Source organism: Conger conger, chromosome 12 (assembly GCF_963514075.1).
Source record: "Conger conger chromosome 12, fConCon1.1, whole genome shotgun sequence".
Classification (NCBI taxonomy): Eukaryota; Metazoa; Chordata; class Actinopteri; order Anguilliformes; family Congridae; genus Conger; species Conger conger.
Window position 1 is genome coordinate 3870119 of NC_083771.1, and position 18046 is coordinate 3888164.

The following is an 18046-nucleotide window of genomic DNA, read 5'->3' on the forward strand; positions in this document are numbered from 1 at the left end:
CCTCCCGATCCCGCATGACGTCTTCCCCCATATTAATCAGGAGGATGTTGAAAGAATTTATGCCAAGCTGGGACTTGTAAAGAGTGACTGGCCAGCCAAGGTGGAGTGTAACCCGTATCAGGGTAGAGTTTGAGCTTTGAGCTCCATATTATAATGTCCTCTTATAACCCTCTGATAAACCTGGCCTCACTCTACCTTTGCACTCTGTACTCACTGCAGGCTTACGCTTACTAGTCGTCGTTCCAGTGATTATGGTAACCTGTTAAAATGGCCAGTCAGAAAACTCTGCTAAAAACTGCACGGTCCATCGTGGTCCTCGAGTTCGCTTAATAATAATGTGTATCTAGATCAGATAAAGGATAGTTATTTATTAATGTATTAGCCTTCATTTATACAGGGTAGGTTGACTGAGCACGCATGCTCTTTTGCAGCAACGCCCTGTTATCCCCCCCCTCCTCATCAATCAGCCTAACCTGCAGCCTAACCTGCATGTGGGAGGAAACTGGAGCAAACCCACACAGACACAGGGAGAACATGCAAACTCCACACAGACACAGGGAGAAGATGCAAACTCCCCACAGACATGGGGAGAACATGCAAACTCCACACAGACATGGGGAGAACATGCTAACTCTACACAGATACGAGGAGAACATGCAAACTCCACACAGACACGGGGAGAACATGCAAACTCTACACAGATACGAGGAGAACATGCAAACTCCACACAGACACGGGGAGAACATGCAAACTCCACACAGACACGGGGAGAACATGCAAACTCCACACAGACACAGGGAGAACATGCAAACTCCACACAGACACAGGGAGAAGATGCAAACTCCACACAGACATGGGGAGAACATGCAAACTCTACACAGATACGAGGAGAACATGCAAACTCCACACAGACACAGGGAGAAGATGCAAACTCCCCACAGACATGGGGAGAACATGCAAACTCCACACAGACACGGGGAGAACATGCAAACTCTACACAGATACGAGGAGAACATGCAAACTCCACACAGATACGAGGAGAACTTGCAAACTCCACACAGATACGAGGAGAACATGCAAAACCAGGACCTCCTTTCACCCCTTTAAACCAGGAGGCGACTCTGCTATCCGCTGCGCCACCGTGCCCCTCGGTTATATTTAAAACGGCGGCTGACTGTCTGTTTCAGAGAGGAACCTGAACCCCAAGGCTGCCTGCCTAAAGCGCCGGGAGGAGGAGAAGGGCTCGACGGAAGGGCCCTCCCTGGCCCTGGCCGGGTCTCACCACAGCATGGCGGACGGAAATCCAATGGGACAAATGTAAAAAGAAACCCATAAATGGTCAGAATATTTCACTTTAAACTAATCTGCTGTTTTATATTTGTACCGCCAATAGACATTTAATCAAACAAACAAAAAATAAAATAAAAAAATAATTGGTTTATCCGTGTTCCATGGATTTATATATTAAAAAATGAATAACAAATTGCTCGCAGAGATTCTTAGTCGTGTTTCACATTGTGCTATCGGTTGGCATGGCTGCTTCCTGTACAAAAAGTACACGGCACAATGGATTCACCTAGCTAGTCAAATCTTCAGAGAATATCACGATTCCTCAAAGACCGCTCCCTTTCCCTCCGCAAAATGGTGGACCAATCGGGTGAGGCGGGCGCTTTGAGGAGTCCTCTGTAGATCACAGGCAGGGAACAATCAGCTTGTGATTGTTTTAAACATTGGGTACATTTTAACAACAGATTGGCAGTAAGTGTGCTTTTGTTGTGCGTGTGCGTGCGCGTGTGTGTGTGTGCGTGTCGGACCTTTTTGATTGTTTTACCATGCTGAGGATGTTTTCTTGCTGTTATTGTAACTGCTTAGAAAAGGCCGTTCTCGGTCCATGTTATGCTTTTGAGAAAGTTCGGCCATTTTGTTTTCCTTGTGTGTGTGAGGAGCACTGACAGAAATTTGGAGGCATTGCGAGTCATCAGACCACCTGGGGTTCCCAGTACAGGTTCATGCATTTAGTTCATCAAAATGATGAGCGACCACTTCCTTTGACAACGTTATCCTTTCCCCACAAACCAATCAGACAGTCAATCGATTAATCAATCAATCAATCAGCCGACCATTTGACCCAACAATTTTCTCTCCTACCCTTACCCTTTTCTTGTGTAGATGTAACAGCAAATGTACAGTGGCTAAAGAAACAGACACGAGAGATTTTCTAAGCATTTTTTTGTGCATTCCCGTTAAAAAGGTAAACATTTCAAAAAGAAAACACAGGCAATAAAATGGTATTTTAGGAGTTGAAACATAGTATATTTTCCCCATTATCAAAAAGCCAAATAAAAGAAAGTAACGTTGATCATTCATTTTCATAATTCAGTTGAATTTGGTCAGACAGAGACGGCACTGTGCCAGGTATAATTTTGGATTTTCACAAGGCCTCAGTGTGAATTGAGTAGAAGTCCATTAATATGGACTTTAAAATATCTTTGTGTAGGTACAACCATATTCATTATGATAAACTCAAACAATGTTATTCCCATGAGAAACCTGCTAACAAGATCAACTGGTTACAGTGTTGCACATGTCAATTAACCTCAAAAGACATTTGACGAGATAGGAATTTGAATGACTGATTCTAATTCAGGTTAAACTCTCTTGACATTTTTTAAATTTTTTAAATGAGAATTGCCGAGACAAGTCACTAATTTAGCGCTTAGAGTAAGGTTAGTATCACATGCATGCTTTTGGCTAATGCTGTCTTTGAAAAAACATTAATCTTGTTTCTGTTAGTTTCAGTTGCAGCAGGCCTGAAGTTATCGTAAAAAATGCTTTTTAATTAATAACATTGGCATACATTTTTTGTGAAACCTGAGGCACCATTTTATCCCCTTTTTTGTATTTTTTTCAAGTCCTGGTGGCTATATTTGAAGAAACTGTCGCCAGTCTCCTTGATGGGAGCTAAATAAATTTAATTATACTCTGTTATCACCCAATACAACCGGCTCAATCCATCCTCCACACCTTTCTTTAAATGTCATTTTACTATTGGCCTATTTTTACTGGGAATAATAACAATAACTAAGGATAACATTTACATTGTTCGCAAACAGCTACACCTTTGTACATTTCATCTTTGTACACACACTTCCCACGGGGAGAACACACACACCAGTGATTGGTTTGACACATTTTATTGCTGAATACGTGCTCTAAAAATCACTTTTAAAAAATCAGCCTTCTAATGGTTTTTTATAGTTATCATGCTAGTCTAAACAATGAATTTCATTTGAATTTAAAATGCTATTTATGCATTTAAAATGTAGTAATTGTTGTAGGTGTACTTATTCAAGAACACCTACAGGTCTTCTAAGCGTTTTTCATAGAAGCTCAGCACTCAACATTTTTATAAAATCGTCTCTCATTTAATTTGTTATAAATATATCTTACAAGACAGTCTTGCAGAGTTATTGTTTTATTTTTGGCTGTTGCATGTTTCCAGCACCTGTGGTCTACATGGCCAGGTGTGCTCACCTTTATTCTTACACTTTGTAAAAAATAATATTTTTCAAAACAGTAAGTGTGTATCTCTTATCGACTGTACGCAGTCGGCCTCTTCACGCATCCGTCCTGACACAGAGTCACGTGCAACAGCTCAAAGTAATGGCTAAATCAGCCCTTACAATACATCTCTGAATCCTAAAAACAAACGAGTAATTACCCAATACTCTTTTTGGATTGTGCTGAAAATGTGAACATCAAACTGCAGTTTACAGTGGGGAAAGTGCTTGACTTCAGCTCCACAGCCTAGATGGGTACATCTCCTCTAGTCGTCATGGACACTGCATCTGCAATTATGTGCAAGGAAACTGCAATATCAATATGAGAGGGCTAATCTTTTATTCCTTTTTAGTGGTGCCGTTTTCCCCCTACTGTGATACTTGCATTTAACTTAAGTGCACTCAGAGAAAACAAAACATTAAAATGCCACTAAAGAGCCAAAAGAGCAATTTTGTATCAATAAAACTCCATTACTAAAGGCAATGCGTTTCAGCTGAGCCGTGAACCTTCTTCAGGCAAAAAAAACCCATCGCAATGACCTCGTTCCAATTCCAACGACAATTGCGTTTGCACTCATAAAATAAAAAATACCTCCGCTATTAAAATCACGTATCATTACATCGAAGATGAGAAGACCGCAGTGAAATGTGAACACCCCATAACACTTCTGGGGTATATTAATTCATGTTTTTAGATTGGCTACTTAAATGTAAGGGCGTTTCTGCACACAGTCATATTTTGGGATAGTTTAGAAAATGACATGAATTTAGCAGAAAAGAAAAGTTGTGTCTGTTTTATGTAGGTTACCTGTCACAATTGGCGGCTAGTCGGCACCTACAAAGCTACTGTCTTTCTTTACACTATAATTACAGCTGTTGTACAGTCTGGAAATTTCTCCCAGGGTGTGCGTTCTGAAGTCAACTTCCTGATGTAGTGGGAGAACATGACCAAATTGTTTCGCTGTTAACCCTGTCGTGAGCTGATTTCGTAATTGCCTCTGAGTTTCTGATCTGCACTTTCCTGTCTCTAGTTGCCCTAGTAATAGCATGCTGGTGTTTCCATGGAGATGGAAAGTGCTACACTGATATTCCCCATGTTTTCTTCCTCAGGTCCAAGTTGCCAGAGTTCATCAAAATGATGAGCGACCACTTCCTTTGACAACGTTATCCTTTCCCCACAAACCAATCAAACAATCAATCGATTAATCAATCAATCAATCAGCCGACCATTTGACCCAACAATTTTCTCTCCTACCCTTACCCTTTTCTTGTGTAGATGTAACAGCAAATGTACAGTGGCTAAAGAAACAGACACAAGAGATTTTCTAAGCATTTTTTTGTGCATTCCCGTTAAAAAAAAAGAAAAGAAAAAGAAAAGAAAGAGAAAACATGCAACTTGATGGACGACTCTCCAAACATATCATTAGGAATGTTGTAAAAACGATGCGGAGCTGTCCAGGGCAGCCATTTTGAGTGGCAATCTTCTCCACACTGTGGAACACTTGCAGTCGTGCCTGAACTCCTCGTGGAAGTATAAACGAATAAAACTATATACACACAGTATATATAATCAACCTGTAGGTCTTCAGGGGACGGGGATTTAAAAGAAAAAAAAGAAGAAAAAAAAAAGGATAATTTCGAATTTCATGAAATTGTAAAACTTGCAATAATGAAAAAGTGTACTTCTAAACAGAACAGACGATTTTAAGATAACATTTTGTTGGGGGGGTTCATAGTTGGTTAGTGTGGCTGTGTACTACAGACGAGAAGCCCCTGCTGCCCCGATAGCAACTTAAAACCAGCAAATGTCCCAGTTCTGAGTTGATTTTACTGGGCGACATCCTTTGCCTGGGTGGAGCAGTCGTGTCTTTTCAGCCATAGGGGAAGGCAGGCGGCGATGTGTTATGGCAGGTTTCAGTCAGGAGAACGCCGAGCGGTTAGGACCGGGACAGGCCCGGGCCGAGGGGCAGCCTGTCACGCGGTGGCAGCGGGAACGCGCTAATCGCCCGGGCACCCGCGCCGCCGATAGAGAGCTAGCCGTCCATCACTTTGCTTTTTCGGTCTTACCCAGGTTCCTGTCGCCCAACCCCGTGCCCTCCCTTTCCCTAAGCCCCGCCCCCCCCCCCCTCTCTTCGCCCCCCGAAAACCCCCCGCCCCCCTCAATCCCCAGAGATGCAATTTCAACATGCTACACGTGTACCAATGTGCCTTTTAGAGTTCATATCATTAAAAATGTGGAGGAGGACATTGTTGGAACTTTTTAGGATGCAAGCTTAGGGAATCGTTAGTCATTAGGTCTATGCAGTCAGGTATTTTATGGCCTGGAATTTAAAAAAAGTAAAAAGGAAAAAAAAGTATTTTTTGGATAAACTGTATTTAATGTACTGTATGCTTATATGTAATTAGAAGGCGTGTCACTGAACGATCCTGTTTTCAGTTTCGCCCGCCCCACCCCCCACCCCCCTTGCCCTCAAGAGTTGCAGCCTGTTTCCATTGCGAGCAACATGTCCGTTACTGAGCGTTGTATTATAGCTGTCAGCTTTTTATGAATATTGGCTTTTCCGTGAGCCACTGTAGTCTTCAGTACACGTGTGTGGTTGTATGTGTAAAGCGGATTCCTTTCTCTTTTCTATGCTTCTCTTATTCTTTGTCTGTTCTGGTTTCTCTGTCAAAAATCCGAACCACGGACCACTGCGGGAGATACAACAGCGACCCTTTTCACGTGGTTTAACTTATCCAATCAACGCAAGGCACTGAAACTGGAAAAGAATATATAAGAAAATCAATATATATAAATGTATAAATATATACGATATATAAGGATGGTGCCATTTTCAAAGGAGAGATTGTTTGAGGGAAGAGTTATTTTCTCAAAGCCTGGCAGAAACACACTCCAGTGTTACTTTTTCAAGAGACATGGCTTGTATTGACCCTTGATGTGCCATGACATCACATCGTACGGCATTCGCCACAGGACAAAAGGGACCGGAGACCCATCTGCTCCACTCACTGCTAATCAGCTGTTAAGGAAACACAGACATTTGTAAATTGTATGCAACAAATGCAAACTTACCATTATTTTGAAATTGTGTATGTAAAAGTTATATTTTTACATGTAGACTGTTGTTATTTTGTGTTTAGAACTACGTTGTACCAGTTTTTTGTTGAAAGACGAAAAAATAATTCAGTGTGTGTTGAAAATGTGTCACATTGAAATGTAGTGAGGTCAAAAGCTTCAAAAATCAATTCTTTTTTAAATGTTATGTTTATATTTCCGGGAACATTTTTTGGGGGGAGGGGGGGGTGTAAAACAGAACAAAATAAGGTATATAAAATTTGTTTCATGCTCCATGTTCATTACATTGCCATTTTTAATTGTATTTTTGGAGGAAATATGTAAATAGTCATAACACAAAAGGGTTCATGTGATTTTGGTTGGGTGATGACTTGCTGACAGTCGAGCGATGCGGATGGATCAATTGTATTCTTGCCACTTTATCCCACTGGTCATTGTAGCATGGTGCCAAAATCAGCGCTCAGAGGCATTAATTTGTGTTTATAAAAGTTCAGAACTCACAGAACCGCTGCACTGCCCACTTTGAGTGACTGAACCGACTGACTTTGTTGGTGCGCATAATTCCAGAAGGGTCTGAAGCGACTGATGCAATTTTTACCTGAGGGAACTATTATGAACTACAGAAAAGATGCTTTGTATTTCATTCAATCAAGCCCTCGTTTTGAAGAATTTGAATGGAGAATGTCCAGGAGACCGTTCTGTAGGTCTTTTCAGAGTACAATAAAACTAAAAACAGGTGTTTTTTTCAACGTTTGGGGTTTTCTGTGCGAATGACAACATTTGTTTCCTTCACCAGTCTCAACATCTGGCTCGCTCTCCTTTGACTCCAATCAAAGGCTGGGTCCTGAGCCTCAAAGTATTTAACAATTATTGTGTACTCTTATTCTGCAGTGATTTTAATTATGGCAACCAATGGTTTTGCTTATTTTGATATGTATTCCAGTGGGAGCAAAACCAGGTTCTGATTTCCATAAAGGATTTGCAATGGGAAATGTCTGTTCTTTTTTCTTTTCTTTTTTTTTTTTTTGTAGTTTTTGTTTTTACTTTTGCGTTTTATATGTCAGAAACAAGCATTCCGGCAACACAAGACACACCACAAACACAGCTGATATTTGGTAATTTGGCAAAGCATTTTTCAGTACACAAAGAATGAAAAAATCTGCATTCAATATGAATGGTTTTAGCTGCACACTAGTTAGTTGCTCATGTGATTCTAGTTTTGTAAGTATTTAGACTACATATGTGAGTGACTATGTACTGAACAATCACGAAGCCTGGCTTGCCTTTTTAACAAGTGGCTACAGTTATAAGACAGGTTACAATGAATCATTCGCACCCACTGCCAAATAAAGCAAAACGGAAAACATGTCCTGCCAGTGTTACCGCGACTGTCAATGGTTAGGGAGCCACTTCCATTTCAGCTCGTAATCGGTCTCAGCTTGGCAAAAAAAAGTAACATATTAACTATTATTTGAGAATATTTAATTGATCCATCTCCATTTCTCTTACAATAATGATGCCTAAAATTGTTCAAAGTTTGGGGATGGAAAAATATGGGTTCCATTTGCCATGATTGTAGTTACAGTGGATATTGGAAAGGAGCAATATGGATGGTTTGATATGTTTGGTGATGTGCATATGATGAGCCATATCTGTGTGCTGGAAATGTGTAACGGTTAGTGCTACTGTACCTTGGATGTAAAACACAGTACAGGGAACAAAGAACTATGGCCAAGTGGCTAGAGAGATAGGGTAAGATCAGGAGGTTCATGGTAGACTGTTTTGCCACACAAGTCACACTGATCGGCGTACACCATCAACCATCAAATTATTGATTTGGACCGCAGTTCTCCTTTGAAGCCAGTAAATTTGGAATTATTGATTTGGACAGCAGTTCTCCTTTGAAGCCATTAAATTTGGAATTATTGATTTGGACAGCAGTTCTCCTTTGAAGCCATTAAATTTGGGGAATTATTGATTTGGACCACAGTTCTCCTGTGAAGTCAGTACATTTGGGGAATTATTGATTTGGACCACAGTTCTCCTGTGAAGCCAGTAAATTGTCAATCAATCGAGGGATGCAACTTGTTCCAATCCAGTCTTCCGTGTTGTTTTCATTAGTCCCTGGCCAGGTTTTAGTTCATTCTTTCCTTCCATTACCTAAGTGGCGTTGGAGAGATGTGAAACGCGGAGAGAGTCGTTTTTATCTTTAGAGGAATCGCAGCGAACGGGCGAAACAAACAACAACATGAATGGAAGCTGATCACCTGTCTCCATCCAAAATGAATCATGAACAAGCACAAAGTGTATACAATTAACTGACTGGAAAATATAAAGTAATATATATGTACAAATTGCAAAGTATAATAGAAATAAACAGAAGGCACCATGGCTTCTAGGCCTACCTGTTTTACTTGGGTAGCCATTTTTCTTTCTTATGTATTTTAATTCATCCGTGTGCAGTGCTGAATAAACATGTTCATTTCAGAGTATTATAGACATATGTAATGGTGAAAATATATGAACTGTGGCCTTTTTCATTCTTCTTGTTACTTGTGATGCAATTAAGTGAAGAAAAAAATAAGCAGAGAATTACCCTGTATCAGTGCCTGGCTTTTTGTTATAAAGCTTCCTTTGTCTAGTGCTCTTTTGCTATGAAATAGACTAGTGCACCCTATTATAGAAAAAAAAAAACCTAAATTTAAAACAAGATATATTTGGCTTATTTTTTGCAGGGGCAATCCTTTTATACCAGGAATATTGAAGAAATAATAATAAAAAAAAATTAATAATAAAAACGTCAGATTCTGAATATTCCACTTTGTAGATTTTTGGAATCATTCAAAAGTAAAAGTTTGTTACTTTATTTTACTATTTAAAGATGTTATTTTACCATGTGTTACTGAGACGAAACTGTACGGTGTTTTCCGTGATGGGCCGCAGTTTGCCGCGCGTGGTCTCATCCGTACCTGCAGCAGTGATTCAAATTAATAAATAACAGTTACACTTTCTTTCCAATGTGTGGCTGAGTGCCTCAAACTTTTTTTCATGTACTTTGGTGTTTTTTTTTTGTTGGTTTTTTTCTTTGCTATTTTTTGTTTTATTTGACTTTTTTCTTAATTATTGTTTATTTCTGTTGTATTTTTACTTTACGTTTCAATGATTATTGTTGTTATTATTATTATTACTTTTTCAGATTAGTAGAAGTGTCCAAACAGGTTGTGTGCTGGAGTCTCCCTTCAGGCCAGCTCATTGTAGGCCATTGCCTGTTGTTTTTCATCTGTAGTTATTCAATGAAGTCATGTACATGACCGTTCTGTAGCAATAAATGTGCCATTTTTATAACCTAGCGCTCACAGGACTCTTGCTTTTTTTACTCCACCGTTTAAACGCGTACATGGACAAGCAAAGGTTCCCAAAATGGTGTCCACGTTCTTGCATAGGCATCCCAATTTGTCCCCTGTAGCATAATATTTTATGTATTTCCATAATTCAAATTACGTACAGTATATGAGATATCCAGATAAAAATAGTCTCGCACAGAGAGCTATGGTTCCCTTAGTCATTTCAGTGGACTTTGACAAAGTGTTTTTGAAGCCATGGTAGATGATACATTACAAAAAAAGAAAGCTTAACATATTATAAGGAACTTACACATCCTCCACATACACTTAGTGAGCACTTTATTAGGTAGGTATCTGAAAAACAGCTGAACCTCTTGACCACATCTGCATTATGCATTTAGTTGCTGCCACATTATTGGCTGATTAAATATTTACATTAACAAGCTGGTGTACAGGTCTACCTAATAAAGTTCTCACTGAGTGTATTTTCTTTCTGTGAAGACGTGGGGATCATGGACGTCAACAGTTCTACAGGAAGGTTATATCAGTCAAAAAAATGTTGAATATTAATTGCTATAGTAACATCTACTCTATGTGACAGATGGTGTACAGATAATTCTGTATGAAATTATTTTGTTTCACTTTCTACTTGACTTGCACTCTAGATAGTTGAAGAAAGGGTCATATAGTAGTAGATGAGTGACCACATACCTAAAGCGCTAGACATTACAGGAAGCAATTCTGAAAAAAAAGGTAGAAAGGTGTCCTCTTTACCTTCCCCTGGGAAACACCAGCATTCCCTATGTGTGACACTGTGTCCCTCTTTCGTCATTCCTGAAGTTTTCCTGAAAATCCTAATCTTTTATTCTTTTATGGAAAGAGTGGTGGAAGTGTCAGAGTGAGATTTAATCAACTGCCACTCCTTGTATCTGTGTGTGTTTTTATGAGAAAGCTCTATGATTTTACATATTACTAAAGACTGAACAATGTCACGCTCCCTGCTGACTCAGGCTTAAACACTGCATTGCACTGAAAGAAAGACAGTTTCATTGGATAAAAATATAAACATTTAATTAAATTTGTTAGACCTGTATTTTTCAGGTTTATTTGAATTAATCTAATGACTTGATTGAGAATATAGGTATAACTAATTGATGTAAAATTGTATGTTTGTACAGTGAACCTTTTCAACATCTTTCGCTGAAATGCTAAAGGTGTAGTGACGCTATAAAAGCTTAATACAGTCAAGCTACGCCCCTACACTACACATCCCTCTGCTTACGGTTGAGACAGGGCCCCATCTGCCCCAACATGATCTAGCTGTGAAGGTTTCCCTTTAACAGTCATGGTGCACTGCAACAGAAAAAAAAACTGACTGTATTATGTGTGGGGGCCAGACCAGACTGCATCCTCTCGTAGAATCCCTGGGGAACTATGTTCAAGACTGCAGGGTCACTGCAGTTAACTTTTGACAAAAGTAGTACAGTGGGAAATGGTAATTCCATGTGTTTTGCTACAATATTATTTTAAATAACTCCTCATTTGTTTTAACTACGAACGGAAGCAAAAATTATTTGTAAGGTTCTCTAACTTCCTTTTATTTATTTATTTTTTAAAGCTGGTAGATTATAAACAAATTTTAAAAAATGTTGGTCACTTACAGTAACCATGGGAATCCAGACACTGTATAAACTAAATTACATATAAATAAAAACAATAGGCCTATGTTTAATTTTAACCACCGCTACAGTCCCATGATTATACTCACCATATTGATGGAAATAAGTTAATTATTCAGTATGAGTTACAGAATCAACCAGACCCTTTTATTTTATGCCGTGTATTGGAGAAGAGTAAAGTGTGACGATACAATGAGCATACCGGTAGGTGCAGCTAATGCTTTTTAAGATGTAGGCCTACGAATACTATTCTACAGGCTATCCGAGGAACACCGTCCTAACAAGTTGTCAGAATATTTCTTTAAATGTATTTACTAAATGCCGACTGGAAAAAAAGATTAAAAACATTCCCGAACATGCAACATTCCTGAAATGTAGCCAAATCACCAAACATGGTAAGGAAAAATGTCAACTGCGCCGCTATGGGGTCAGGGGCCAGAACGTAACTTCCTTGAGATTACTGACCATCTTGGAATATAGCCAGTAGCTACACATGGTATAGTAGTTCCTGTCGCTGTTATACAGTACGTCATTTTAACTAAAATGTATGTCTATCTCTCAGTAGCCATAGAAAAGTTAAAGAGCTTGTTTCATTGCACAGGTGTGTCAGTTGGCGTATACATCGACAGGTGCTCCACCCACTGTGAGTATCTTGTGAAGGCAAAGCGAGGATCTCAAGTATTTTCGTCTTCGGCTCGGACGTTGACAGGTGAAAGGAAAGGTATGTGAATGCGTTCTACCTGTTGTCTTACTGGCCAAGGTGCAACATTCTCAGAAGTGCTTAGCTGTTCTGCACAGCAGAAAACGCAAATGGAAATGTTATCTTCAGCACGGGTGTTTTTATTATTGTTAGGCTACATTGTGTGGCGGTTTTGAAGTATTTAATTTAGCTAGATAAAAGAAGTTGAAACTTGAAAACAGACACCCGGCAGGAGTTCTGAGACAGATGCTTCACAGATGCCTGTTAATCGGTATGGACGTGCGTGAGCGTTCGTTCGCTTTGATGTTTTTCACTCCTGTATTGAAAGAATGTTAATGATTTCGCGAATGGTTTTCTTGTTGGAAACACCCATTCCCACAAAGTCATTCCAGGTACCCCATTAGTCTATTTGTTTATTTATGTTCTAGTGGCGTGCGATTGGAATATATAGGCTCATTTTTAAACTAGAGCACATGAGGTTCATGTAACCACTGGCTTGCATTCTGTTGCTTGTCGCTATGCTCTTAAAGAGACATGGTGCTAGTATTTTATTATCAGAAGTTGTCGTGGAGTTAATTGATGAAACGAAACGGTATGCCTTGTCTTATAGTGTGTTTGCTTTAATATATTTCCAACTAGATACTATAGGTGTGTAAAATGTTAATTATTATTTTTCACATTCCTCATCCTAAAATCGGCTGTTCGTGGATTAAGCGTTTAAGAAATACACGTGTGTTTGTACAGGAAACATCTTGAGTCACTTTCACTAGAGTATTTTTTTATTTAAGTTAGGGGGGCACTTCTGTTGTGGGCTACCATTGGGTAAGGTACTTACTCTGTCTTGTTTCAATAAATGGGCAACTGTATAAATGTATGGCATGTAATGATGTAGGCTCTGCTCTGGATAAATCTGATAGCAAAATAAACAAACCAAACTGTGTATGTAGCTTGTCGATAACTTGGTGTAGCTGTTGACAGTTCTGTCAGGTAGTTCTTGGACAAGACAATTATTGAACAAGACTGCTGACGTGAATGTATTTATGTAGAGATGCATTTCATCTAATGGTGTACATCATTTTTCTTCACATGACAGACTGAACCAACCAGCAAAACTTGAATATGGCTTTTCAACTAGGTTTTGCTTGTTGAATTGCCTGTTGGTTCTGGTTGCAGTTTCCTGACCACAGACGCTTTTCCACATTGCTGTACAATTGGGTATAAAAAGTAGCACTGGTTATTTTTATATTTTTCCATGCCCACATACTGACATACAGAACTGACATACTAGTTTTGTTGCATTCACTTCTCAAACGTTTCATCTGTGATTATGGAATGTTGTTCAGCATATTTTTCTGAAATGTTTGTCATTCTAGTCCGTTTTTCTGATATAAATCAAGTCATTTTCACGTGACAGAATGTAGACCAACAGCATTCCTATCCATCACCGTCCAAAGAATGGTGCCCATCCATGTAATGGTGTTCTTGCAATGTACAGACTCCGGAATCTATGTAAATAGTGTAAACGCTATTTAATGATTACTGCCAGTAAGCATTTTAAGGCATTGATACAACATTCTTTGTGTCGTTTAACCGTGCATTGAACTACAGGACGGTGGTTTATTAAGTTTTAACGTTTACAAACTTTCAGCATTGTTGTACCCAGGTCCCTTAATATGTTTTGGATTGTATTCTTCAAGGGTTCCGATTATATCTGTATGGTTACACTTGGATGAAAATGCTTCAGTATTTTACCGTTGCTGCGAATCTTATTATCAGCACGCTGAAATGTACATTTCTACAGACATAATTCATTTCCTTAAATGTTCGACGGGACATCGTAAACTAAAGCTCCAGATCGACCCCCCCAATACCTGTGTGTAATAATTCTACCGTCGGCAGCCGTGTTCTTGAGTTCCTGGGGTTTTGAACTGCGTGACGCCGAAGGCACGAACTTGCTAAACGTCCATAAACACCGCGACAGGAGGGGACGTGACTCGCTCTAGTATTATCTAATGTAATGTAATGACTGGGCTCCAGATTTCCCACAAGAAGTTCTACATTGATTTGTTTAATGGTGCAACCCGAAATAATTACACGGAAAGGAATGTTTCTCGTGGGAGCTTATTGTGCCTTTCAACAACAGTGAAAGAGACTCACTGAGTTTAGTCCTGTGAAACGATGTAGCTCACTTGTAATTGCAACAATATATTTCTTATTAGAGTCATGAATACCGGCTCTCACAGCATATTTAACCAAAGACCTGTGATTATTTATTCACTGGAGACAACTGAGAAACTCTTGCCTCCATGGATATCACAATATAAAGCAGCTAAATTTTCTTTTATGAATTTGAATGGATCGATTTGTCTGTCAGATGTGGCCCATTCAATCCTTACTCACTGTGAAAGCCTTAAATTAAATAAAGTGTCACAGAACAAGCTTAACTGCTCAGTCTTCCATTTTGTTGTAAGCAAGCTCGTGTTCTATCTTGAGGAACAATAAAAGTATCTTCCCTAATTTTCCCTTTCATGCCAAAGGGATTTGTGGATTTGCAAACAGATAGTATGAGTCCTTACCTCTATTATTTCAAAGGTTCGCTTTGTATTTCTCTGAGGCTTCAAATAATCTGGCAACTGATAAAATATACCTGCATTGTTTTATTTTCCTTTTATTTGAACAACAACAGAACATAATATTTACACATTCAACACATGTTCATACACTCTAGTGAACTTTATAATCCTATTGCCCATAAGGACTTTGTTATTTTCACTCTTCTAGAAGCATCCACACATTATTTTTTGTTGCTCTATCACTAATATAAATATTTATTTGCACTTGTATCATCTATACTGTGCTGCCCATTAATACCCAATGCAACTAAACCCCCACTACCAAGTTTGTGAATGAAATTGTACCTTAGCCACTAGGCTACAGGCTGTCCCAGTCATGTACCTTAGCCACTAGGCTACAGGCTGCCTCAGTCATGTACCTTAGCCACTAGGCTACAGGCTGCGCCTGTCATGTACGTTAGCCACTAGGCTACAGGCTGCCCCAGTCATGTACCTTAGCCACTAGGCTACAGGCTGCCCCGGTCATGTACCTTAGCCACTAGGCTACAGGCTGCCCCAGTCATGTACCTTAGCCACTAGGCTACAGGCTGCCCCAGTCATGTACCTTAGCCACTAGGCTACAGGCTGCGCCAGTCATGTACGTTAGCCACTAGGCTACAGGCTGCCCCAGTCATGTACCTTAGCCACTAGGCTACAGGCTGCCCCAGTCATGTACCTTAGCCACTAGGCTACAGGCTGCCCCAGTCATGTACCTTAGCCACTAGGCTACAGGCTGCCCCAGTCATGTACCTTAGCCACTAGGCTACAGGCTGCGCCAGTCATGTACCTTAGCCACTAGGCTACAGGCTGCGCCAGTCATGTACCTTAGCCACTAGGCTACAGGCTGCTCCAATCATGTACCTTAACCACTAGGCTACAGGCTGCGCCTGTCATGTACGTTAGCCACTAGGCTACAGGCTGCCCCAGTCATGTACCTTAGCCACTAGGCTACAGGCTGCCCCAGTCATGTACCTTAGCCAGGGCAACCCTGCTCCTGGAGAGCCACAGGGTGTGCTGGCTTTCGTTGTTACTCTGCATTACTCTAATTGATAAATTAAAGCAGTCGATTACACAGTTAACTTGCCTCACCTGGTTTCTTAGGTTAGAATCGGTTCCTGGTATTAAGGCGAAAACAAAAACCAGCACACCCTGCGGCTCTCCAGGACTAGGGTTGCTGACCCCTGCACTAGGCTATAGGCTGCCCTGTTTTTGTTTTGTTTTGCTCTGTTGAATCAGAGATGGTGAAAGTGACGCAGTGAGTTCCCACCCTTGGAAACAATGTGAATGTCTAGAGGCATCTACCAGGCATGTATGGTGCTGAAACCACCCAATAATGGAATTCATTGCTTGTGTGTGTCAATCAGCAGAATGATTTCCTCCTAGACCTGTATGCAGGGCCTGTTCTCACTGTCAGCAGATTATGTGCAACTATGTGTCTATGGTTACCAGTCCAGCATGTTACCCAGGGCACATTCGTTCACATTTACCTGAGTGGGTTTCATTACATTGTGCTTTGTTTCTTATTATTGTTTTGTTTTTTAAAATTACGATACAAAATACAAGGTTCAGACGATATATAGTATATCTATTTTGAAGACAATCAATGTATAGGTGCTGTTGATTCACTTACTTCAATGTATTTTAAAAATATTAAGTAAAATGTATTTTGATAGAAAAATTGGTTTTCTAAAATAGCATTAATGAGATTAAAACAGGGCACTGTAATTGAGTTTGACCAGAGAAGGCCATGATGTGCAATTGGTAAATGGGTGAAGAACACAATAGTTCATTGAATGAAAGTATTTAGAAAATCCAGGTGTAGACTGGGCTGGAATCTCAACGTTGTCAAAAAAAGCTACACCCAAGTCATGAAATGACTCAAATGGCACTCCATTTCCACTCCACTCCAGGTTTTCTGGTTTGGTCAAAGCTTACATTATCTTATCATTTTAGATCTAAGGTGCTGTAAAGCCCTGCTTCCTGCATTCTTAAGAGGCAGGAAAATGAAACCGTCTATGGCAAAGAATGTGAGAAAGTATGATGGCTATGATTAAGGACTGATACCATTTTAGTTTAACTTTACCTCTTTCTATAAGCTATATCATTTCATATTATTTCTTTCTGTAGCACTGGATTACTGTTATAGCATTTCCTACTGTTATTAGCATTTATTTTGATTAGCTATTACATACTGATGGCTGTGGAAATTATGACTAGTCTAAAACCAGGAGTAAAATGTATAAAATGAAGAGTGAGCAGAGTGTGAGTTTTCAATTTGTGGATTAGCAAACTTAAAAAATAAAAAAATCTTCTGCTGAGCTCACTGAAGTCTTGAGGCAAATATTTTCATGTAAGCCCACGCATGCCATGCAACTCATTGTAGGTTTGTAGAGAATTGAAGTGGTCTTGAATGCACACAAACCTGGTGTAAAATATGTTGCTTGTGACTTTATCCCTGTAGCCATAAGTGAAGGTGAGAGAACGTGGGTCAATCAGGTTAAAGGTATGCATTAGATGGATGAACGTGCACTGTGCAGTTTGAGCCTGTCTGTCTGTCTCTTGTGCATTTCGTTTCACCTTTACCGTGCTGCAATTGTTACTCCACTACTAACTGGCTCTTACGCCAGTGACAGAACAGGCCTGGTTTGATTCTTATGAAGTTTATTATTGTCTATAAGTCTGCCCCCAATTAATTACATGAAAACAACACATGGATCAACAGATCTCTGAAATTAGTTGTTCATAGTGTGTCTGAGTGGTATTATCCACCCGTCTAAGAAGTTGTTTGACTGTTTTAAGCTACCAGAGTGCGCACCTTTGCCATGAGACACACCTCACTCTCATTGTTTATCGGTCTGCTGCCCACGCCCAAGCTAACTGCTCTGGCTGAGTCTGGCTTTCGCGTGAGAGCGCTCCACACATACAGTACTCATGCTTCACTGCAAGCCTGCTACACAGTAAAGCACATGTCTCATTTTAGCTTTAATGGGGCTTCAGTCAGAATCTGCCTGTTTATTTCACACCTGTATTGAGCTGTTAGGCAATTATGCAATATATAAGCAATTAAAGATTTTC

At 39.8% G+C, this 18046-nt stretch overlaps 1 protein-coding gene across 5 annotated transcripts in view; it reads left to right on the plus strand.

Annotated features, from left to right (window-relative positions):
- Positions 1-9981, plus strand: part of LOC133141643 (transcription factor 4-like) — a 193406-nt gene extending 183425 nt beyond the window's left edge. For 4 of the 5 annotated variants that reach the window (XM_061262212.1, XM_061262211.1, XM_061262210.1 and 1 more), the window contains 2 exons: positions 1188-1317; positions 4671-9981. In XM_061262212.1, coding sequence (XP_061118196.1) covers positions 1188-1317; positions 4671-4719 — 179 coding nt within the window. In that variant the 3' untranslated portion in view covers positions 4720-9981. Of the gene's footprint in view, positions 1-1187; positions 1339-4670 lie in introns of all 5 variants that reach the window. The other variant, XM_061262213.1, reaches the window with a different exon arrangement.
- The last annotated feature ends 8065 nt before the right edge of the window (positions 9982-18046 follow it).